Raw genomic sequence first — 26,067 nt, 5'->3', positions numbered from 1 at the left:
TTTTAATGGGATGCTATTGCTAATGAAATTAAGAATGTGTGAAAGAGCTCACAGAACAATTAATACAAAAACATGACCAAATGAGACAGGTCAGCTATCCCAGCTCCTCACAGCTCAAAACACTACAGAATGAGCCCTGTTAAACTAGGCAGTGCTTCTTCATGCCATAAACCACCTAATAAAAAAAGACTCTAAATGAAAAAAAACCAACAAAAAAACCCAAAACTTAAGGCTGCAGGTAGGAGTACAGGATCCACATACAGTGCATAGAGAATACAATGCTTGCAGCTGAAATTCACGGGATTGTATGCTGAGTGAGGAGCTCTCTATGGTATCCGGAGGAGCTAGAAAGGAGAGAGAGAGGTGCTGGCTTTGGATGCGCCAGGGACGTTTAGACCTTGAATCCCTTTCCTGGTATGATGTTAGCCTGTAACTTTCTCTCTTCACAGAATTCATGAGACAGGAGTGGAATTCGATGGGATCACCTTGTAGTTCAACTGGGGTTCAGATCCAGCCCTTGTGAGAGAGACAGATCTCCACACCTCAGTTGTGGGATACTCGGTCTCCACCGGTAAAATTGTTCGTTTCAGTAAAATATTTACAGCAAGCCCAGGTTTATATCTCACCCAACTGTCCTAGGAATCAAAACAGAATCATTCAATGGAGATACAAGAGCAAGTACCCTTAAGAAGAAGAGTTTTTAAGTCTTGATTCTTACAGTCTAGAGGAACGCTTTAATGAGCAGGCTGCTGCAGAAAGCACCTTTCCCTCCGCAGGCTTGAGAAAAGCCCCCTTTGAGAGCTTCCACTTCAACACCAGAACAGGGAGAAGTCCCTCCTGTACCACCAGGCACACCACGCAGCAGAGACACGGTGCCTCTTGGATCTGGTGACAGCTGGATGGGACATTCAGGTATCTACAGCTGGGACTTGGGCACCTAAGGTGGGTCCCACTGTGCCAGAGCAGTCCAGACCCCGTAGCATGATTTGCTCCAATATTTCAGTATAAAACTGGGTGGGGAAGGGTGGAACGTATGAGTGCAGATGCAGTTATCAGCTTCTCAGTACACACTCCTTACCAGATTGCAGAAATCTAATCCTCTAGGAAAGATTCCGTTAAACCCTAAACCCAATACATACAAAAACATAGTGGCACTAAACATGCCCACAAACAGTAGTTAAAATATATTATTGCATATTATAAACATTATATACAAGGTTAAAATGGTTTCTTTACCATTTACTTACAAGTGACATTTGTAGCTGAATGCCTTACTTACAAGTCCTCGTTGCTACGTGCTGAGAACTACCAGAGGTATTTGGCAAGACTATACACTATAGAGAGATATGGTCAGTCTGAGCAAGTGAACTCTGTCAGCCACTTTCCCCATCTTTAGCACTGCACCAGTTTTTTATCAATGATGGACAGAACTACTGGGAAAGTGATTTACACCAGATCTCTGAATCTAGACCAGCATGATTCTTTAACACGTTTTAGAATGAGCTTATCCACACTAAAGTATGGATTAAAATGCCGCATCTCACATTTGCAGTGGGTCATCTGATTACAAATCTGGGGCCTGGTAACTGCTTGTACACTACAAAGTGGGAAACAATAAATAAGGGACCAGGTTAACATGAGTGGCCTTGTGCTTGACAAACACAAGCCTCTATGCAGTGGGTGCACACGTGCAGAATGGACAGTATTTTCAAAGCAGTCTAAGCAGTCTTGTAACAGTCTCTCTGATCAATATCTGTCAAGTTCCTGGGGAATCTTCTGCTTTCCAAGAAGGATGAAATGCTGTGGTTTCTTACGAAAGAGCTCTGCCTGAGGCTAGATCTCTGTCAGTGTGATCTTGAAGCCTTCGACCATGCTCTCCATGTGCAGGATGAACGTGTCCTCATTGGAGTAGTGCTCAATAATGTTGTCATCCATGTTTACCAAGATACTGGTGACAAAGGCAAAAATCAATATTTTTATGTACCAGGACACTGACAGGGAAAGCCATGCACTCCACCGCTTGTGCTCGCTTTGCTAAAACAGACTCCAGCCCATGCCAGTGCAGGGATAGTAGTGGGAATCACGATCAAGATCTGCCCTGTTAGTCCCTTATAGTCTTTGGCTTAGAGGCTGCTATTTGCCAAAGCAGTTAAGGTAAGAGACATGCCAGTGCTGGGATGTTAACCCACTGCATCAATCAGACCCCTGGCACACCCGGATAGCTGCCATGCCTGCTGTCAGCTCCCCCAGGTATACCTCTGTGCTGCTCCTCAGCCACGCGGTGTGAGCTGCTGCTCTGCTGGGGTGGGAGTCACTGCTAACAGGGGAAGCAGTGTAATTTGTGCTTTGCATACAGCTCACAGGCCTAGAACCCAGCTTGGATGTGAGAATATCGACAACAACTCCTAGAGCTGTATATGAGTGTTTTCCTCACTCTTTACAATAAAGTGTTTATTTCAACAAACGTACCACTTGTGGTATGTTTCTGACACTTTCTGTGTTAGAAAGAAGCAAAACATGAGAAGTTTCACTTGCCTTCTCAAAAGCTAAAGAAATCCCCAGATGAAACAATGCCCTAAGCTAGAGCTACAGCTGAAAATAAGTTATTGACTTAAATTATATCACTACAACATTGTGGTTATTTAGAAGTTAAAACAGTTTAAGTGGAGAAATTCAGATTTATGGCAAGGAATAGTAGCCTAGCTATTCTAAAATCACAGCTGTGATGCTCATGTCTAAATTTACTCAGCTGAAACTCCTGCCGCAAACACTGCCCACCTGCCTTTCAGATTCAGGGAGTAGCCTACTTCTTCCTAACGCTGCAGGGAAACTCCACACCACATCCACAGCAAAGCCTGTGCCTCTCCCACACTACTACTCCATGATGTTACTAAGCATCTAGTCTAAAAAACAGGCTTTATTCAAATACATTTCCAAACACAAGCTCTGTTCCTTCACAATAAGCCTACAAATAGTGGTCAGACACAGACTGGAGATTCATGTTTCTTCCTCTGTCACCCTTTGCTGTCTCTCTCCATAGACAGTAAGATTTCAGGGTTATGAGCATGTCTCCTAGAAGTGTTTATACTGCCAAGCATAATGATGCCCCAAGCACAGCTGAGATCTCCGAGTACTTCCAAAGGATCCTGCAATAGTCCATAGTTAGTGTTGGTCCCTAGTTAGTTTACTTACCCCTTTTTGCTCTTCTTATAAAGTTTTGCAATCTTTTCAACTGGCAGCCCATATTTCTCAGAGATCTGAAATCATAAAAATAAAAGAAATCTCACTAAAGACTAAAAAAAAAATTATCACCTCTCACCTTATATAAGGCATTAAAACATCATCTCTGCAAACTCTGACAGCATAGCTATATCGAAAAGTCACTCGCAACCACACCACAGCTTCATTTAAGGATGATTTGGGGAGGAGTAATCCTAAACATCTTGATCAAAAAATCCAATTGTATCCATCCAGAAACCTGGATACTATAGTTTTCATAGGGTGTGAGTCACAAAAACTGCCTCAGCACATCCTACTTCTCTGCTCAAGGAGTCAACACTCTTCCCAGCTTCAGATTTCACCAGGGAATTTCAATCTGATCATCCACCTTTCTGCTTTTTCTTATGCTGACCTTCTGGGCTAATAGAAGCAAACACTTCTTCCACTGGGCAACAAAAAAAAAAAAAAAAAAAGTGCATGTTTCTATTTCTCAACGGCATATCAAGGTTTTGTTATGTTGCCAGGACCCTCCATGGTACTTCTTTTGTATGAAAAGTATCTTCAAGGCACCTGTTCTTGTGGGAAGGCTACGAACAGGCTACACACAGGATTAAGAAGCTTCTGTACTGCTGGGGAGGTAACTCAGCCTAGTTACTAGGGTAGCAAAGTGAGAACACTGTTTGGCTCACAAAACATCATCTGAGTGTACAGATAACGAGATGCTGCAGAGAAGGGTGTTAACAAGGTAAAGGACTTTAAAACAAACCTCTTGACAGCTACTCAATTGATAAAGCAGAAAATACAGGAAAATTTTTTAAGAAAAACTACTTAGCTAACAAATTACCAACACCAACAAGCACTTTACTGGGCATTGCTTTGCCGCAGCGTATTAGTAACATTTTTGGACATCCATTCTGCAGTGAGCCTGTGGTATGCTCGTAGAGATGGTTTCCCAAAGCCCTCCATCTGAGCCAGGTTTCCTTTCCAGATTATGACTCTTCTTTGACAGAACAGGTCTCACAGCTCATACTTTAGAAGAGGATTGTCCCAAAAGGCAAAATAATTATGGAAAATTTACTTTTTGTCAGTGATTAATGTTCTGTGGTACTCTACTGCCAACCAAAGTAAGTTTCCTGCTCTTCCCCGGTGAAATGAAGTTGCAGCTAAATAGCTATTTATCTTCTGCATTAGAGAACTGAAATGCACAATTAAAAATCCATTTAAAGACTGACAAACATCAGTCACTGTAAAATCCTTTCTTTGTGTTTGCTTTCAGACTTCCATTGAGAAAAAGTGGCATTTCAGACAAGTAAATTAAAGCAATTATCATGAAACAGAAAATGGCAAGAACGCAACGGAAAAACTCAGCACCAAGGACAGATTCAAACAGCCACAGGCAGAGCCCAAAGCACGGCTCCCATCCAGACAGCCAATTCTCTGAAAAAGAGAATGGATTAACCTATACTTGCCTACATCCCCTATACCTGTATAATTGTCAACTTACCTGAGATACAGTTTTGTACTTTAAAAGCATAGCATAACTCCAAGATTTTGAAGAACCAGTAAAACTTCTTTTACACTGCAGTTTCCTCTGACCACAGCATACATCTGTGGCTAACAGAAAGGGAAGGATGCAAATAAGGAGTTAACTGATAAGGTACACTGGACCCATCCACTCCCCAGGTTTCACACCTAGCAGAGAACTAAATACAAATTAAAACGTGGGCTGTATTTGCTGCTTCAGTTCTACTCGCACCAGCATGTTTCCCTGCCCTTTTGGATACAGTGCTGGAGATGCTGATGGCAGCCCAGGTTCCATGTTCTTGCTGCATTGGGAGAGGCCTAATTCAGCATCAGGGCTGCACAGGTTCATATGCTGTACTGTCCCATTCTCCCTGCTGTGGGGAGCAGTCCCCCTTGTACATTTATGAGAAGAGGGGCTTCACCCCACTTGTCTTATATCTCCCACAAGCATCCTCACTATTGAACTATAAAATCAATCTTTCACTGTAAGCTCTGTGCAGCTTACGCAAAAGGTTCTGTACAGCCTACAGAAAAGCTGTGTAACCACATGTTTAAGGTGCAAATAAATCCTACAAAGATGTTCCTTAACGTACTCAGCTTATCTGGAGCAAGTTCAAGTCCAGGGGAGGTTTAGGCTGGATATTAGAAAAAATTTCTTCACTGCAAGAGTGCTCAGGCATTGGAACAGGCTGCCCAGGGCAGTGGTGGAGTCACCATCCCTGGAGGGGGTCAAGAAACGTGTCGATGTGGTGCTTGGGGACATGGGTTAGTGGGTTGGGTGGTGTTGGGTTGGACTTGATGATCCTTGAGGTCTTTTCCAACCTTTAAAGATTCTATGATGATGATTCTATGATGATTCTTTGCTCCAGACAAGGCAGAACAAGGGTGATTCAAACCCAGGGTGTGGGATGTCCTAACCTATTCCAGCTACTCTCCAGCTACCCTCCATCACAGATGGGACAGGCTGCCCCACCTCGCCTTCGTGAACGCCTGACCCAGCCTATGCACATATATCCAAGGGAGGATCCATGAGGAGAATCCCCAGTAGAAGGAATTGCCTACCCCAGCCAGAAGCACTTGGTTAGGCACCCACACCGTGCCCCTCACTCTGCACTCTACTCCTGTCTACCACCACCTTTCCAAGCCTCCCTTCCTTCAATGCCTCATCCTGTGCTGCCCAGCCAGAGGCTGGCAACTCCTCTGGGGTACCAGGTGCCACACTGTGAAAGCAAATCTTGACTGTGTCTTAGAGAAGTTCTCAGAGAAATTTTCTCGTTTTCCTTTAATTCTTTCTTACTCTTTAGCTTTGCTTACCATGGTCAAAATAGAATGATGGCAGATAAGCAATCTGGTGATGAACTTTTGTATCTGTGGTTTTGTCATACCCCGAAATTCAAGCTTTCATGTAAAACAATAATAAAAATGGCTCCATTTCATCAGACTGCTGAAAAAAATCCTTCATAACAAGCATCTCTCTGAGAAAAATTGCAACCTGAAACTGCAGAAAACATCACAACTGTACAAACATGAGGAAACAATATATCTTCCTCTCTGGGTTGTTAACTCTGAAGCCTAGTGATACTGTAAAGATCAGTATTTAAAACACTTTTCACTGACTCCATACAAACAAACAAGCAGGGAGAAACATTCCTGTCCTGATGAGGTTTAACAGCAGCTAATATACAGCATTCTACACATTCCTGCATAAAACTTCCCCAGGATATCTGGGATACCTAACACTCACGCATGTCAAATGTTGCTCAAAGTGGTTTGGGTCTCTGGGACACCGCTTCCTACAAAGCTACGAGAGTTAGGGCTGAGAAAGCCTTGTCTGTCCCACTGCCTATGACAGGTGTAGGATTTATATAACATGCAGGGATTAGTGAGCTTTGTGAAAGACTTCTAGCTGACTGAATAAGCACATTTCTCAGGAACCCCTAAGGATTCAACTAATTATACCAACCGGCAAGCTGTGGAAGCAAGGCTCAAAGTGGGGGTATGGGAGAGCCTCCCACTCACAGGCTCAGAAAACGAGTCTCCAGTGCAAATGTGCTAAGTCCTGCTGCACAACCTTAGAAAGCAGAGAGGCAGCATCTGCTAGGGCGTATCACTTAACACCCTCTTCTGAAACGCGTTTGTTGCCAGCTCAGGAAACACCGCTACTGCCAACTCCCATGTAAAACAACGGGATTTCTCACCTGACCCCAAGCAGGCTTCAATAAATTTTAAAAAAGATATCCTTATTCAGAGGAACACTTTCCTTTATCATCTCCATTGTGCAAATTCTTTTTTTCTTGTAGGACGCCTGAAGCAGTGGGACAGCCTTCAGAGTGACCCTGAAATAACAGCCTGGGTATCCCTTTGGGCTGCAGTTCCCTAGCATGGCAAGTTTGTCTGCAGCACACATCTGCACAAACCATCAGAAATGCTTTCTCTGCTAGAGTCAGGAAAACAGAAAAGGGCAACATCTGGGCTGGTCAAGGCACGTAGGAAAACATCTTTGCCAACTTATTTCTATGGAATAGTCCCCTTGTTGCCCTACATTGACTGGAAGGACACATACATAGACAAACTGTGGTCTAAGCAAGCTCTGCTGAACTCAGCTGTCAGCTTTTAATTTGAAAAAGACCTTGGGAGATGCTTGAATATCCCAACTTAGATCACCTTCTGTAATTTGAATAAATATGAGATTCTGCACAATGTAAGACTGGGGTACCTACTGAGATCCACAGACTTAACTCGACTTTGGATCAGGCTGAGAGCAGGACTTAGAGATGGTCAGTCACCACACATGTGTGATGTTTTGTGACGGGCAGTTGTTTCATTATGTTGCATTGATCAAGACTGACCAGTACAGGATGCAAACATCTTAAAAACCAAACAGTTGCACCACTTTCTGAGACCTACTGTGTCTCTGAAACCTGAGACATCGAAATATTTGCCAGAAGAAAAAAATCCGAGAAGGAATCTGATTGTTCAGTTGGAATGGGGGTATACAGGAGAATAAAACAAACACAGTAGCTGAGAAAACACTATCGTTAATCACGGAAAATTAGGAGAAAGCCACAGACCAGGAATAGTGATTAAGAAAAAAAAAAATAAAAAAGTAAAATCCATATACAGAGAAGAGGAATATGATGCAGGATCATTGGTGCTGTCTTTCAGATTTGGGGCTCTAGAATATACAAAGCCTCAGCTTCTAAGTTCTTAGTACTGAGTGTAGAATTGAGCATTTAGGATGTGCACAATGACAAAACAACATGATTTGCTGAAAAGACTGCAGCAAGTATTCAAGAATATGTATTTTAACAGCTTTTTGGCACTGACTTATCCATGATATCCTACCAAAGAAAATTAAAATTTTCTGAATGTGTTCCTTCCAGTGAACTGGGACATTTTACAACAGATCAGATTTCTCTGGTGACAAAAACATGCCACTGAGTCAGCAGCTGTGCTTACAGAGGTATGCAGAAACCTTTCCTGCTTCCGCACCAACTTTGTTTTTATGTTACCCAGTGGCTGGAGAACAGGCATGGAGAGGCACAGAGTACCAGAGATAAAATATTCACGTTAGCTTGAAGGGCTATAGAAGGATTATAACATACGCTGAACGTCCATACAAAGAGAAGATGTAATCGTGTTACAGCTTATCAGGAATCAGATAAAACTTCAAGTGAAGCCTGACTTTTATTGTACGTGTACAATGTACATCTTCACTAACCCACAAATTTTTTTTGCCTTCTGCTACTGGGCAAATATTGACCAAATAACTCAGTTTTTACTGCATTTGAAGTGTCTAGTACACTTTTATGAGAGCATGAATATATACACTTCTAGCACCCAGCTGAGCTCTCTAGAGACACTTTCATCCATTGCTATCTTCTCTCCTACACATAGCCAAGGCTAGAAATCAACTTAGCGTCCCTGCACTGAAGCAGTGAGACACATGGTCGCTTCTTCACTCTTCCCTCTCCAAATTTCACACATCTACTAGCCATCAGCTCATACAAACAGGATTAAATGTGGAAGTAGCCACTCATGATTACAGATAACAAGTAACAGGCAAAAAGTCAAGTCAAAGAAGCAGCAAAGAGGCAGGCTGGTAGGTAGGTCACTCTGGGAGAGAGGGCTAGAGAAGGAATTTGAGACAGGAGGTATGAATGACTAGTCTGCCTCGGGCATTGGCTCAGCAACTGCCTCACGTGCTGGAACAACAATTACACAAAAGCCAGATGAAATTCACATGGGAACAGTGCATCCTTGGGCCTCATCTCTGAAAGATGGTTGTGAACACATCAATAGGCATTACAGAAGAATATTCAACAGGCTTCGAATCATCAGTTCAGAAAGAAGCATTTCAGAAAACGGAGCCTGCACCTCCCTGCTTCCCTGACACTGGTCAATTACTGCCATTCCTCAAGGCTCAGGTCTCCAATAAATCAGCTCTGCGACTCCATTTAATTCCAGCAACCTGCTGACAGCACTGAATTCAGAACATGCCAGCATTTCAGAGACGTGCTCCAGAAAGCCTTTATAAAATGCTTTAAATGTATTTGAGAATAACTTCATCTTTACGTTATGTTTTATCTCAATAACACATTGAAAGCCTCAAGATTTTCTTGCAAGAAAGACAATGTGAGGACATCAGGTACTTACCGCTTCCATTAACCCCTTGACTGTGGGTGATTTCAGCATCAAAGCGTCAAACACCTCATCTGTCTCCTTCCTCACATACAAAAGCACTGAAACAGAAAAAGTCAAACTTGGAGCAGGTTCAGTCAAACGAACAGATGAAACACCCCACAGTGAGTAGAAAAACACATATTAATCTATGACAGATAAAATGAAGCACTGAAGATGGTTTGCACTTTAAAAAAAAGTACTCTCTTATCATCAGTGACCTGAACATGGAAGACATATCATAGTTGCTTTGAAAACACACAATGAAAACCCAGCAAATTTAATTTAATGTGAGAAATCTGTATCTTCAAGAGTTTAAACCTCCATTTACTGAAATAAGAGAAGCTAAAAAGCAACAGGGACCTGTCCCTGGGTCATGTAACAAAACACACATGCTAGGTCTTCCGAAACCTGTGTCCTGGCTTGCACCTTTCTGGGCTTCATCCAAGAGGCTGGGGAAGGACATTCAGAAAAGGCAAGTCTGGTTTGCCTTTAGCTGAGCCTTGAAAAGAAATAGTTCCCTCTGACATTACCACGCGGATGACTGCAAACGGGCCTTGCCAGTCTGAAAATAAACACTGGAAACAGCAAGCCCACAGTCATTTGAGACTTTACAGGGGAGCCATTCAACAGCAGAGCTGGCAGGCAGGCATTTACCTGCGCGCCCACCCCTGCTCAGGTACCCAAACGGCATCTGCACTTCTGAAAGTCTTCTCTTCCTCCCTTGGATATCCTGCCGGGTCTTACTGGTTCACAGGCACAGTGCCCTGCCCTCTCTGCCTCTTGGTTTCTTCTCTTACTTGTACAGATAAAAGGAGGAAACGTTGTTATATGGCAAAAGTAAAGCAGACAGCTACAAAGCAAATAAACACAAACACTAGAGAAGTGTTTTAGGTGTAATCTCACATGACTCTGATAAAGTAGCAGGTTAAATAAGATGTTCCTCAATTTATTTTGTTCCCTAAATAAACTGCCTTTTCAAGTAGCAGTGCTGCACATTGAGTACAAATACATGTGCACTGTTAGGTATTTTACGTCTGTGTGACAAACTACATTGGTAACAATCTTTTTTTTTTTTTTTTTTTTGGTAGACAGAAAAAGATAAACTTTTGAAACTGCTAATCCTTGTGATCCCAAACATATCTTCACCAGGTAACTCAACAGATGACTTGCAGATGAACCAACAGAGATGATGGCACTTTGCAGACAGAAGCAACTGTTTGGAAGCTAATTCTTGGTCAAGACAAAGGTGGACTCAGGCCCATTTGCAGAGAATTGTAACTTCTTTGCCCAGGTTCTGAAATGACTGAAAAAAGATTTAAAACATGGGCAGATCAGTGCCCTGCATTGGTCCACAGACACATAGGACAACGGTGGGTTTTTGCATCACTAATTCAGAGGTATGAGACACAAAACCGCTACCACAGGCATGTAGAGCCACATCCTTTTCACCTACATGTTGTTAACTCTTCAGAACCTGCCTGAGAGTGTCCTTTGAAAGGACTTAGAAGCTGAGACAACTTCGGATCACAATCTAAATAACTGTCAGAGTATAAGAGAACACAAAATATCCACAGCCGTAGATAAGCTTTATTGTTCCAATATGCTTCCTTGCATGGCCAAGCACTTACTCAAGTGCTAATTTTACCTGTACTAACATTTTTATTAATTCAGTAATTCTTTTCCTGTGACCAGAGGGCTGTCCTGTAACTCCTAGCTTTTCAAACACGTGCACCTCTGCCAGCATTAATAATTACGAAAGGAGGAAAAATCACTCAGTCTGAGGTTAAAGCTGGGCACATTATACAATCCAAGTGCTGAGCTTTAAATGTCTCTGTTGTGCTTGACATGTCAGGCAACATGATGCTGAATGAAGAATCCACTACAAGGATAGCGGGGAACTTGAATCACTATTATACACACAGAGAGCCAGGATTAGTAAACATAGTTTAGTTGGGTTTTTTTTCTTTCCCCTTACAGGTGTGAAAATCGCAGCTTTGATTCACTAGGGCGCTCTTCCATAAATGACTTCTGGTGACAGTGATGCCCTAAGAAGCCCCTGACTCATCCCTGCCCTTATGCTCTGTTACTCTGGCCTGTCTCAATGAATTTTCTTGTGCGCTGAACTCTTGAAGAACAGATGCAAGTGAAAAAACAACCCTTTTTTTCGTTGTTCTTCAGACAGATCAGGTTCCTACTTCAGCGTACAGTGCAACCCCACAAGCCTTCATGCTGGTGCAACTGCAGGGACAAGGCCAGCCGGTCCGCAGCAGCCAGGGCGGAGGGAAAGGAGCTGCAAAGGCTCCAGTAGCCTCAGTAGCATCGCCATTGACTGCCAAGCCATGGCTGTGATAACGTGACAACTCGTACTTACGCCCTCCTACTGTCACTACGTTCATGGCATTGAGATGGTCGCACTTTAATAGTACAGATTGCAATACTTGGGGAAAACACCCCCTTGCACCAGGCAGTGAGTTAATTTTGACAGCAAGTAAAAACAATTCAAATTGTCAGACCTCTGCACAGCTTCGCCTCGGTTCTTCACCTTCTTGCCAGCACTGAAACCCACTGTAGTCCCTAATGCTCTTCAGATGTTAAAAAGAATTGCAAAAGATGGGGGTCATAAATTATCTTTAGCTACTTAAGGAATAGCCCTGATTCACAAAATTCTGGAAGGGGAATTGTTGCACGTGGGAGATTTCTGGAAGCCTGGCCACTGAGCTGGGGATTTAAGTGTGAATGCAGAACAACATTAGATATCTCTTTTAAAAGTGTTAACAGCTTGGCTCTCCACTGGCAAATCTGCCAAGGCAGAAGACATGCAACAGACACGTGACAAAAAAGAAACTAAGGAGATGACGGGACAGTAAGACTTGGGCCACTAAGAAGGTCTGAGCCCAGGCATTCCTGATGCCCTGACTGACACCCTGTGAGCAATGGCTACAGTCTGCGTAAAGTGGTCTCTGGCTGGAGATGTAGCACATTTCAGACAAGGAAAGTAGGGCTGGTAGCTGTGACCCGGCTTTCCTTTCCCACATTTGGAGTCTTCACTAATTGCCCAGGCACAAATTCCCTAGCTAACGGAGCCCCAGAGTGTCCTCCACAGGGATGATTCACAAAACCCTGATTGTTATGAATCAAAAATGTCTCCGAGTAGTTTAACATGACTTTCCTTAGAGACAAAAGCTAGACACAAATATTACTTTCTTCAAGCTGAGAACTGCAGGACTGGAAATCTCCCTGATCTGTAACATCGCTGCTGGATTCATAATTAATGGAAAACTCCCTATGAAATCTGAAAGGGAAAGTGATTTGAAAACTCTTACTGAGTACTCAACACGGGAAAAGGCCACAAGTCTAGCCAAGTAATTAGCTGCACTGCACGCCTGGTACAGAGTAACATACTTCACATTTCTGTGTTGGGCATGTGTACCTCCCTTAGAGATCAAGGAGCTGAATGAATAATTCACAAAGACACCGCTATCTGTGTGAGAATATGAACCTTGTGTTACCAATGGTTTGCAAAACACTTCAGATCTGTTCTCTTGAAGGCTGCCCCTTAATGCTTTCGCTTCCACCAGACCGTATTACAATTAGGTCCATCAGGCAGAGGTGGGACCACACACTGTCACTTCAGTTGGGCTTGGAGCCCTCGCTGGGTGCTATGTACCTGCACGGCTCTGATTATAAGCCACCTTGGGATTACACTGCTTGTAATGCCTATTTCCACATATTAGACCATCTCTCTTTCAAACATTACACCAGTGCCCCATTTATACCTGCTCTCTGGAGTTATTGATTCTGCTGTACCAAATAAATCTGGGAGAAAAAAGCTTCTAGTATGGCTGTGCCCGGGGAATGCAGCACAACATTGTAATGCCCGGTGCTTCCTGTGGCAAAGACAGTATTGTCAAATGGGCAGATCCATCAGCACAATCCCAGACATAGGATCCTTGATGGCAGAAGTTCATCAGAGCAAAGGTCATGCTGGAAGAGGTTCGGCCTCCAGCCAGCATCCTCCAAGTTGCAAAAAACACTGAACAGGAAGGGGATGTGAAGTGAGCATCCTCCAGCTTCTCTGGTTCCATGGCTCTCCTGGATTTAATTATTTAATAGAGTTTTGCCACCAATTGAGAAACATTTTTTTTTCTTTCAAATCTTCCCTTGAAAGGGCTCCAAGTCCTAGATGCTATTAAAACAACTTACCACAGCAAAGTACAAGAATAATCAAAGCAGACCAATACATCCTTGCAGGCAACTCTCCAGGCTTCCAGCTGGAAAACCCAGGTGAAATTGCAGGAAGAGACAGTTTTTTATGTAGCCCTTGTGGCTCTGCCCTTCTGCCTGATAGAGCCCTGATAATGTGAATTTGGTCAAGGCCTTGAGTCAACAAGATGCAAGGCTGTGGTCAGTGCTGACCTCACATAATTAATTGAAGATGTAATTAAAAGAAGAATATGTTCACATTTATTCCAGGAAGATATTAGTCTTCATACTGTAATCTTGTATGCTTCTCCTGGTTCAAGCACACCACCCTAAACAATAGGGGAACTTTGCAAATGCAGGCTCATGGAAAGTTGTTTCTGTAAAGCTCAAACGAGTCTTACAAATGGTGCAACCAAGAACAACTGAGATCATTTCTGTACCTTGGTTGCTTTGGTATCTCACAAACTGATGGGTGAATCTCCAAACACTTGCAAGTTTGAGTTATTGAAGTTGGTCAGACTCCTGAAGTCTCCAATAAACTTACATGACAGAATTCATGAGACTGAAGGAATGGACTATATTCTCCAGACTAACTGTGGTAGTGCAGGAAGTTATCACCTGTAGCGCTGCACTGGAAGTGACCGTACACAAAGCAGATTTTGTGGACAAAACCACCATCCGCTCATCCTTACCTTCAGCACAGAGTTTAACAGCTCTACCTAAACCATTGCTTCAATGTGACTCAACTGAAGCTTCGCTGTAGCAGAGTGGAAAACAGGATTTGGACTGGTAGAGCATATGAAACGCAAGTGTGATAATATTCACTCAGGGCAGTAAAAACAGTTAAGGGAAACAAACTCCTAAACAATTCAGTTAGGTCTGCTGGAAGATGTCTCTCCAGGCCTTATATTTCTAATTGGGTACGAAATTTCTGAGATTTTATTCAGGCTAATCTCACTCTGCAGTTAGCAGAAGCTTGCCCGTGTAAGGTCTCTGTACTTGACCCAGTGCATCTTGCATATTTGCTTGTGATCCCAGCCCAAACAGGAAAGAAAGATGAGCAAAAGTTAAAAATAGACAATCACAGATTTGCTACTGGAACATTTATGAACTATGTAGCTTGGCCAAGAATCAAGAAACTTTCTAGCTTTTTTATATTTTTTATACACTTGTGTCCTGATCCCTTCTTGAGACAGCACAGTCCTTTTTTTTTCTTTCTGCTTTTAAATCATTACTAGCATTTGCTAAAATGTCTCCTTGTCTACTGGCAGGTGTAAGGATTCTCTTCTCCCATCTATCCCACATTTGCACTAGCATCAAACAACTGACTTGGTCCGAGCCACACCTGCCCTTCCCAGCTTGAGGGCATGCATCATTTTTAACTGCTAAGAAATGACTGTTACCTCTTTTCAGGCCTTCTTCTTTCATTTGTTTCAAAGGGGATGGACCAAACTCCTCCTCCACAGGCCGGAACATCCTTTTGACCAGGACGCTGCTACTAGAAAACACACAACAGAGACTATGTCACAGTAAAACTGTGCTCCCAGCAGGAGAAGAGACAACAGCAGCAGTCATGACTCACTTTGTACTCTGGTAAAATCCCCACTAGCTACTCAAGTAGCACCAGACCAGAAACTGCAAGGATTTAGCTTTTGATGCTTATCTGAATGCTCCAAGCCTCTCAAACTGCCCAGACTGACTGGCTGGGATATGTGACATGTGACAGGAAAATAGGCTCCAACGTTACATACCATTTTGAAAACCCCAAAGGCCCTTAACTGTTTAAATATTAAGGGGGGTGGGGAGGAAGAAACAGCTAAGTAAGGAGCTGAACCCCCATGTACACATTGATTCACCTCCTCTTTGGGGTCAAGGAGACAGCCTCAGGAAACACCATCAATATTTCTAAAATCCAAGACCGTACAAGGCAGTGAGTTCAAAATGAACGACATCCTGGGCCAGCTCCAGCCCGATGCTGCGACGTGCTCCGCTGGGGCAGCCGAGGGCTCAGGGCACTATGGCCACCCCCTCCCCGGGGTGCAGCTCTGGCAGGACTCAGGGTCTCCTGTTACTCTTGGAGGAGAGAACTGAAGCCAATGTGCTTGGTGCAATAAACTCAGATTTGAGGGGGCTCACTTGGGATTCAAGCAAGTATGGGGCTTGCACACATTACAGTCAATACTGGCTGAGCTTCAGAAACACATGTTAAAGCCCTTATTCCATGAGATCTCTATTTTTGTGACTTTCTGCAATTCTTCCAGACCCTCCAAAGCCAGATAGAGGATGCACCCATTTCCAACCTCCCCCCTTCCTAGGTCCTGTTCTCTCTCTGCCTTTCACTTTTGGCATTCAGGCATTCTCTCTGCAGTTCTTGTATTTGTTGCATACGCATGCGTGCTGCCAAACAGCATTCAGGAATGTGGTGAAGTTCAGTGCTCCATTAAAAAAATTCAGGTTTTTAAATTATTTGAGAGCCCTTAGATACATATAAAAAAGGAACTTTATTATCAAATATATTGTCCTGTTCCTGTATTGAACTTTATGGCTCTTTAAACTGTTTTACTTGGAAATGTAATTTAAAAAAACATATAAAAATTAAGCAGTTTGCATGAAGGAAAAGGAAGTTACCACAAAATAAACCTCCCTCTACCAGTTCTACATATTATTCACCTACTGTTAATGACGGGAGAACATGAGGGGAGGGGGAGAAAGGAGATTAGTTTTATCTGATTTCATGTTTTGTGCCTGCTTTCTATGAGTTTGAACTGCTAACTGCAAAGCTTGTGAAACAATAAACGTCTTACCCTTCTCTCTCATCATCTGTATTATAGTAAACCTAGAAGGGTGGAAAAAAACCAATTATTCCCAAAACTCAAACACCTGCTTAACAGAACAACTTCAAAAGGGAAAAAAGACAACAAGTGGTTTGCAGTTTTTAATCTGTTAAAAATTCTTTTCCTTCTATAAAAAACAAACACCTCTAGTTCTAATTGTGATCTGGAAAAAGCACTACTTAGAAAAACTGCTGTCAAGTATCATCTAGTGGAAACATATCAAAGCATTTTGACAAACATTGCCCTCTCCCCTGGTTTATATCATTTTCCCAATTATTTTACAATAATCTAAATCAGATCACTACTCACCTAAATAACCCCTAATACAATTTAAGCCATAACACCCACAAGCTTTTGTATGTATTTAATACTGTCTGAAAATCTAATTAAACTATAAAGACCAACATTAAACTACAGGCCTAATGGAAATACAATTGCTAATGCTACAGCTGAACTTTTTTGCACAGGCTGTGGGCAGAAGCTCAAGTCCAGACCATTGTTTAGTGTAAATCAGTACAGCTCAGATTCACTGGGACCAAATTTACAACAGCAGCAAACGCAGCTAACAGTAGCGGGGGAAGTGTAAAATCACAGTCTGTTGTTAAAGGCTTTACAGAACAGTCAGCCAACCTCCTCACCCGCCTGCAGTGCGGGTCCACACCAACAAGTGCACCGACACTCCAGCTGCTGGGTTACTGTGCAAGCACGGGACGAAAGCAGGGCACCGGAGCCTCACGTTCTGCTAGGGCAGAGCAAGGCATCTCGGGGCAGGTTTCCAGAACTTGTGCTGGCAAGACTCAGAGCTCACAAGGCTTCACTTTTACGATGAAAATAGCTCAGAGGTGTGTGTGTGCGAAGCTGAGGTCTGTAACTCATTCTATGGCCAGGACCTGGAAGTGGCTACCCTTTCATAGCATTCATAAATAATAGATTATTTCATAATAAATCATTCTTACATTAAGTAATACACAAAGCAATTGGAAAGTTCAGGATAGCAAGGCTTGAAATACTACAACCTATACAGCAGCAAATAACAGAGCTGACCATTGCCTGAGAGCTAGCAAACTGGGGTATCTTCCAGTTTAGAAAATTATTTACAGGATTACATACACTAAGGAATGATTCCACCTTCTCCTGTTTTGAGATAAATCCACATTCTGGTTTGAAAGCCATGAGGACAGAAGGTACCCAGCACTGATATGTAAGTGGGTGTCTTTCCAATTTTGGAGAGTAAGTCAGTGACAGCTGTGATTGCAATGTCTGCGCTGTTTGTGCTTTGCTCCACCACAGTTCTCACTGCTTTAAAATAAGTGACAATTCCAACACTCAGTGTCAGTTAATCTTCATTGTTTTAATATTTTGCAGCAAGATGCTTATAAAATTTCCTCATCTACTATTTGTCTCTATAAGCACATGCATAAAGGTCTCATGCTACTCCCCGAGATGTTAATAAATAACAGGTTCATACTGAAAAAAATTGTCAGAGCTGGCCCTCCAATTCAGGTTTTCAATTTCCCAGCAAGCAATAAAGTAGGTCTTAAAAGAGTCAAGTCAGCAAAGACTTCCTCACACTTCCTGGTGATAATGACTCCGTGACTCCTGCACTAAGCCAACACTGATTAACATTAGCATGATAGACTTTTACTTTGTAAAGTGAAAACATTTTCTTCCAAGGAATTCCCAGATCTCTAGGTGATGCCGACAGAAAGTGGGCACTGGTGTTTAATGAGCCTGCTCTTGACCTCCTTACACATGGAAGAAGTTGGTCATTTGTCACAGGGAGGGGGATCTCTGCTACCACAAGGTGGCACTTTATTTCATCAAGCCAAATAGCACATTCAAATTTCTTTCAGTCACAAAGCAACCTATTTCAAAAATTCTTCACTATTTATTTCATTCTTTCTTACTAGCAAAAGAATGGCAAAATGAATAACAAACACAAACTAGTCAGTTATTAATGAAGTATAAACTCCTTTTTCACACTTGGAACGCAGAAAGGCACTTGTCTTTTGCAAGGTGTTTGTTAAGTGACTTGCCAAGAGCTGCATTTACAAAAACAAGAGCTGAAACAAGCAGCCCCCAAGAACAGTGATTTATTTTCCTAAAACTTGCCTCAGACCACAGGCAGACGGACAGCGGGCGGGCACTGGCTCATCTCATTATCATTTCCTACCTGTCCAGATCTTTGTAGGTTTCCAAAGTGAACATCCGGTATGAAGAGAACTGGCTGGGAATCCAGGTCAGTCATTGTTTTGAAGAAGGTGATATCACTCTTTTTTTGCAGAGGGAGCGCACTCAACTTCCCTTCAGCTGCTTGGAGGATCACAAAGGAACACGGTTACAAGCGGAGGCACACTAAACACAACTTAGCCCCAAACCAGAGAGGCCTCTCTTACTCACAGTTATTACACGAGGCTTGGGATGCCTGGCCTTTGCCTTTCTTCCTGTTCTGCTTCCTCTCTTCATCTCGAATTTTCCTTTCCGCTCCCTGATGCAAAAGAGACAAGCCACAGATATCATTCAAAGAGCCCTGGAACTACAGCAATGGACACATCAGAAATGCTGAAACAGAGACTGGTTATCCCATTGCAGACAAATCTGTCCAGGTTGTTGGGAACATGCCGATCGATCACCTGTGCCTGAAACTCTGGCATATCCAGCAGCCCCCAGGACTGGAGACAGCAAGAGGAAAATATCCACATGCTGGCTTGGAGTAGATGGGATGGACGATGGCTCGGGCAGCGTGCAGTCTGTAGCAGGGCTGTGCCACCACAACTTGCTCAAAGAGCATCCCACACCCAGCACCTCTCCCATGGATGGAGTACTCAGGCCAAATACTTTGCACACATACTGACGTAAAACACCTGCAAGATCGCTAACGTCTTAGATCATGTCTCTGCTAAGCTTTCCCACAGGGGGAAGCTCTCCAGAAACTGCAAAGTGATGTAGCGCTGCTCTATTAAGCCCCAGGAGCTCCTGGGAAGTTGCAGGCTTCTGTTACGTAAATATACTCTCAACAAGTTTAGAAAATAAAACTTGTTATTGGCATAAAAAGCAGGAATACCTCCTTTGAAGATCTCCTAATTTACTTTATAAATATGACTAGTCATGTTGCGAAGGGTATCAAAGATCCATATGCTCCTAGAAAGTCAGCATGCAAAACTAAAGATTTTTTTCCAAATTAAAATTAGAAGTTTCTTTAAAAGAAAGGGGGAAGGGACAGGGAGGTAAAGAAAGCCAAAAATATCCACTCAAGATGGCAAAATTCACACTAGCCCATGAACCTTTTTTTAGTGCAAGGAAAGATGTACTCCTGACTGTGATCTATCAATAGATTTCTAGAGGTTGAAAGAGGTGGAGGAAGAAACAGCTCTTCAAAAAACATGAAGGTGTCTAACAGAAACACTGCCTTCAGACCCTGGTCCCAATCCAGTCGTCACTGACCTCAACCACAGGAGCCAAGAGATTCAGAGTTGTGCTCTTAGCAGAATTGTTTCTAGGGGTACATTTGTATCTTTGAAGGCCGTCTGTTCTTTGATGGAAAGGGGCAAAAATGTGCCTCACAGCCACCGTCCTGCAGAAGGCACGTTCCTGAGAGCCCCGTGCTGCACAAAACTGCTCTGCCAGGCAGCCACAGCCCTACCTACCGCCCGGCGCTGCTGCTCTGCTGCTCACAGGTAGCAGGATGAACCTGGAAAATCATTTTTTACATGGCAGCAAGTGTGAGTTTCCTCTCAGGAAAGCAGAAAACGAGGAGGACTCAGCCTTTCGTGCACAAGAAAGCATACACATTTTGCTGATTTTTCTTTCATATTCTCTGTAACTATGAACCTGGGAAAGCTTCACAGCTTTGTCTTCATCCATTCAAGGCAAAACACCCCCAATCCTCGGGGGTGCAGGCAATCCCTGAGCAGGGCAGCCATCCATTCCCACCCCCCAGTGCTTGTTTGTGCCACAGCAACTTTACATACGCGACGACTGCAACACATGAGAACAGAAAAAAAATGGTAGCAAGCTTGAAACAAGGCCCTTTGACATAAACTGAAAGATTCCCATCAAAAATATTGGACAAGACTGGAAAGCGTTTGCATTTTAGAGATTTTCATTCCCTAACACCACCACGAAGCAGCACAGCACGCAGGGAGCTAGGCTCAGCTTGCTTTCTCGCATTCCCACCCAGCAGAGCGCAGAAGGAGGCAGCAGCCCCATGAGATGGCTCGAGACCATCCAGCAGTGCTCCCTCTGCCTCTTCCCACTTAACTGGTGCCAGCGCTTGCTGGACTCACCTGTGAACCATTTCAAGTCCCTAATCCTGCAAAGAACCAACCAAAGAATAGTGGGAGAGTTTTTCTTTTGGGTCAGTGAGGTGACCTTGCTCACGGACGGATCCAGCAAACACCAAAGCTGTGCAAGGAGGACACAACATGGGTCATCTGAGCAGAGGGCAGAAGCAGCCAGACTCAACACAGAGCCAGGCTTCAATGTCAGCAAGCTAGCTGGCTGGCTCAGCTGCTCGTGGACCCACAAACCCGCCTACCAGCCCTTCTGAGCTAGGAGCATCCCACACGGCGCAGTGCAGGGGTTGGCCAAGCCTACACATCATTGCGGCAGGTGCTGAGACAGTGGACCATAATAGCATTTTTGCACACCAAAGCATTTCTGCTGGACACTTTTCACAGCTGAGGCATCTGACACATCTGATAAATCAGAGTTTGCATGTCTCTTCAAGATAGAAAAAGAAAGGAATTTCTCATAGGGGACTATAAACCAGGCTCTGACCAGTCAAATAACCGAATGAGTTTTCTCATTTTTCAATTATGTCTGGATTTTGTATAAATGCAACTAGGGCTTCTGTTACTAATCATTAGCAAAATGCAGCCTTTCAATTTATTTTATTTTGGAACAAAGTTACGGTATTTGCCAAGTCAAATGCTTCTGCTTCTCTTCAGCAAAGCTAATCACATAGAGAAAATCAAAATATCTCTGAATCCCCAGTTCCTTCACACACAGTGGCTAAAGCATCTTGCAATACATAAATATAAATAGGCCTGGTAGCAAGTTTCCCTGACAACCTACTTAAGGAATAAAAATTATATTCTCTTATCATAATACAGCATCAGTGATGTACACATGATAAAAAGACTGCAAGGGCAGAGAGAATTAGCACTGAGAAAACAAGATGTGCACTGTAACAGCTGCTTTGAAGACTGCCTACAGGAAAATAAAAAAACACGGACAACAGATTGGCAAGCACACGATTACAACCTTTGCAGCCTTTATCTCGGTACATTTATGTCACACAGCACACACTGGATCCAAGTCGGTGTTGCTCTCTAGTTTATATGTAAATCAATACAAAATTTAAGCAACTGCCTAAGTAAACACTAAAATATATATACAATATGTACCACTTAGCTAAATGCAGGTTTATTTCTTCAGGAATACTCTTTCCACAACAGCTAAGCTGTGTTTCACCTGAAGGATGTTAATTTATCAGGAAATGTTTTTCTTAAAAACACTTCTGCTTGTGATTTATCTCAGTTAATATACAAACACATCTACTGGTCTTAAAGAGGCACCGCACCGTCACTGCAGAAAGACCATTTGTAAGAAAACTGTCAGGCACAGAAACATTTTTTCTTCCATGTTTCAAACTAAGATACATTTCAGTTTCTTAGGTGGAGAAATTTAACCTGCAGTTCCTCTAAAACAGATAATTGTAATAAATCAGGCACTTTTATCATCGGCTTCTCTTTGGGGTTGTCAGATCAGGGCATAGCAGTGCAAGTCACACTTTTAAAATGTATAAGAATTATTATATATTTGCTGGTTTGTTTTTTTGTTTTTTTTTTTTAAATGGCCCCATATTTTTTAAATTGATGAAGACAAAGAGGTGAGAAAAAAATGGTCTTGACCCCATGGCAGCAAACCCTGTCCTCCTCACCAGAGGGCGAGTCGCAGACCCGGCAGAGAAACCGAGCCAGGACCCTCCATCCAGCGCCGCTCAACCGATGCCAGGGTTTACTTTGGCATCTTGGAAAGATGAGGGTACCCAGCCCCACCAGCTACCTTCCTCTGAGCACGACCAATCCTCCCCCAGGGCCACCAGCAAGTGGAAATTGTTCAGCTATTTATTTACTTACAGAAGCCCCACGACCAGCGGATGCGGGCAAAGACACAGCAGGCTAAGGGAGGGGAGCGGCGGGCCTCGGGTCTCTTTCCAAAGTGCCAATTAGGACAAGCTGTCATGTGAATCGACCTCAATAATTTCCATTCATTTTCATTCCTTCAACTCATTTTCAGCCCTTCATTAAGTTAAAAAGTACACATTGATATTACACCCATATATATCCCATTATCGATACCTTGGAGCCCTCCAGTTCCCACTTTCAATATAGTTTTGATGTGGATAATGCTTTAACTACCCTTGTGATCTTTTCTTCTACTTTGAGACAGTTTTGATTAAAAGACTCAACGTTCATTTCCTGCTTTCTGGTCCAGATATTTGAAGTACCAATTAAGCCAATAAATGCAATGAGCATGTATTATTCAAAATCTCCACAAGTTGTGCCTACAAGTCGCCCTTGATGAGTTCGTGCTGTGAATTTCCTTCCTTTTTAAATAACTCAGATTTTATAATTGCTTTTCAATAACACGTAGATGAAAACAGCTCGCTACTTTGATATTTAGTGAGCTTTTAACATCCAGCTGTAGCTTCAAATCTCTAAATAGTTGACATTCAAAGTTACAATTAAAAGCATAACATTTTGACTACAAACATAGTGCATACATTTACATTCATTACTTTCAAAGTTTTTGCAACCGACTGATTAGCCCTCAAGATCCTGTTGTCAAGACAGCAACAAGGGAATGAACTGAAAAAGGGAAAGGAGCAGCAGCACAGCGACCTGGAACAGTTGAACTCTTACCCTTTCCATTAAAAAGTTAATGCTACCTATTGCCTGGGGCATGGCCTTTTGCCTTTCTGTTCCCACCTGTAAGATGGCAAGACTCATTTGGACACATTTCTGAGTCACTTAAGTAGATGAAGGCTCCTGAATGCCTGAACCTTGACCAGAATCCAGGCATCAGCCCTCACCTGGAATATCTTTCCCAGCAGGGTTAAAGTCATCAGCTGGCAGGTGTTAAACACAACCGAAACCTGGTCATGCTCACATTAAGGATCATCACTGAGATAACACTCCTGAGCAACTGTTTCTGCTCTAGGATATATACAGCTGACATGACACTGCAGACTCATTAATGCATGATCTATGTTTTGGTGCTGAAAAATCTTACCAATTCCCACAAAGGAGTGGGGAAACCCACTGTAAAATAACCAAATTTTGCAAAAGAGGGAGTGAACAAAATAAAAGGAAAAAAAATAGTTACTGAACTACAAAATGGGAATGGTTAATATATTTTGCAGTTTACTTTTAATAAGAAAAACCTAGCAACATAAATGGCTCATTGATGCATCCAAAATAACAGTTTGTAATCCAGCTCGGGGGGGGAAACCATCAGCTGCATCCCTGGGACTCAGTGTTTTCCACTGTATCCTAAAAGAGAGCTTAGGAGGCCTTTCTCAGAGGTGCACTTCTCTGTCACATATCTCTCCACAAGTTTTACACATTACCTATCCTGGCACTGGATTGAGCCTACAGTCAGCAGTGACCTTCCAAGCACAGATCTTTATATTTGTGCTTTCTATGACTTTTTTTTTATATTCCTGTATCATGACCTATAACATGTTGTCCCTAAACAGTCCAACTATTGCTCACAAGCTGAGGAAACAGGGCCAAAAAGGCTGCAAAGCAGTAAAAAAAATTACATGATAATCTGCTGGATTTATGATATAGCTGGTCCAAATTCTACCGTGAAACATAACTCTTCAGGGAAAGAAAAAAAAAACATTTAACTCGGTCTAAAATACAGCAATAATAAACTGTCTAACAAGGGTCCTCCTCTATCCATGGTAATTGTGCTTTCCACTTACCTTGTCACAAAAAACCTTGATCTGGCAGTAGGCTCGGTGGATGGGTTTATTGCTGCGGTTGTTGTAGCTGTACGTATCAATCTGAATCATCAAAGGAAGCCCTTTTACTCCTTTTTGTGAGGAGAAGTCTGTGCTCAAGCAATTCACTGTGATGAAGATCTGTGTGCCAGAGAGATTACTTTTAAAATGTAGTGTAAACAACTATTAAACTTCTGGAAATACCTGACAACAAATGGGAAAATAAAAGCAGACAATGTCCCACCCCCTCTCCCCCCCGCCAAAAAAAAATAAATTCAGCTACAATCCACACTCTGGCAATTCACACATTTATTCTCCACTTCTGCCCTCAGTCCAGCAAAGATGCCACCAGACTGGGAAGAAGGACAAACTTTTAAGGTGTGCATCGCTGCTTCAGTTTGCATCAGGAGCTCACATTTGAGGTGAATCATTTAATTGTCCCAAATTATCATGCTCTGATTTACCGGAGGGCTCAGAGTGCGTGAGCTGTATTCTTTTTGGAAAAAACAGACCAGAAGATGTGTCCTAGAAGCACATCTCACATGCTCCAGCTGCTAATGGTTTATCAGTCTGTGGGAACTGACCAAAGATAATCTGAGATAAAACCTCCTAAAATGTGTCTCACGTGAATGTCAGGTCTTTGGTCCTGACTTGTTTCACTCTACAAAGCTGCTGTATGTTTACACTATTTGTTAATACAGACATAGGAAGACCATCTTGCATTGTCCTTCAGTCCGGCTTGTTCTTCTGACAGCTCGCAATTTAAATTCAGTATGGCCAAGGAAAAGTCCTACCCTTCCCCATGCCCCCAGCTCTCATCAGCAGTACCCCTTCCTCCATCCCATCAACAGATACTCCTGATCTTCACTTTAAGGGTCTTTCACTATCTTCCTGTTCAAGAAACGTGTCGATGTGGTGCTTAGGGACATGGGTTAGTGGGTTAGGTGGTGTTGGGTTGGACTTGATGATCCTTGAGGTCTTTTCCAACCTCAATGATTCTGTGATTTTCAAAAATGCATCTCATCCTGTCTTCCAAACTAGGAAGGTGTTTCTCAAACATTCATAAAACCACTCCTTACCTCTTCCCAAAAGTCCCCCTTGCCATGTAGCATCCATACAACTTGACACTGCCCTTCGTTCCTGGCAAGGACTGCCTGCCTCTGCTTCAGAAACCCATCTCGCGCTTTCCTTCTATGCCCGCTTATGTCTGTTGAAGCCACTAGTCACCTCCCGCCCTCCAATCTCCTCGGGCTCTATGTGACAAGGTATGTCTTGTCCGCCATGTGTTTGTACAGCACCTGGCAGAAGGGTCTCCCATCACCACATCTCCCAAGGACTATTTTGATGCAAAGCAAGCATTGTGAACCGAGATATCCCTGATATCTTACAGTCAAGACAGCGTGCATGAACCTTGAGAGATGAAACTGGATTAAAAATCCAACTGTTCTTCCCAGTGATGAATATGTGCATTACTTAGTAATTTGGGACAGTCATGTATTGGCTTGATTCTACTTGTGACTTCTCAGTTTAAAAAACAACAAAAAAACCCCAGAACTGTGAACTAAGGAAAAGGACACCTATGTCAGTACA

General features: G+C 42.9%; 1 protein-coding gene across 1 annotated transcript in view; it reads right to left on the bottom strand.

Annotated features, from left to right (window-relative positions):
- Positions 1-1,833: 1,833 nt before the first annotated feature.
- Positions 1,834-26,067, bottom strand: part of GRHL2 (grainyhead-like 2 (Drosophila)) — a gene marked incomplete at its 5' end in the record, with an annotated part of 43,333 nt that continues 19,099 nt past the window's right edge. Inside the window, 8 exons of the mRNA XM_010081390.1 lie at positions 1,834-1,948; positions 3,193-3,257; positions 9,400-9,485; positions 15,033-15,127; positions 16,434-16,465; positions 18,637-18,776; positions 18,864-18,951; positions 24,460-24,618. Coding sequence (XP_010079692.1) covers positions 1,834-1,948; positions 3,193-3,257; positions 9,400-9,485; positions 15,033-15,127; positions 16,434-16,465; positions 18,637-18,776; positions 18,864-18,951; positions 24,460-24,618 — 780 coding nt within the window. The remainder of the gene's footprint in view (positions 1,949-3,192; positions 3,258-9,399; positions 9,486-15,032; positions 15,128-16,433; positions 16,466-18,636; positions 18,777-18,863; positions 18,952-24,459; positions 24,619-26,067) is intronic.

The sequence above is a fragment of the Pterocles gutturalis genome, unplaced genomic scaffold (assembly GCF_000699245.1).
Source record: "Pterocles gutturalis isolate BGI_N339 unplaced genomic scaffold, ASM69924v1 scaffold21874, whole genome shotgun sequence".
NCBI lineage: Eukaryota > Metazoa > Chordata > Aves > Pterocliformes > Pteroclidae > Pterocles > Pterocles gutturalis.
The sequence above is the reverse complement of the archived record's forward strand: the minus strand, read 5'-3'. Positions and strand labels throughout refer to the sequence as shown.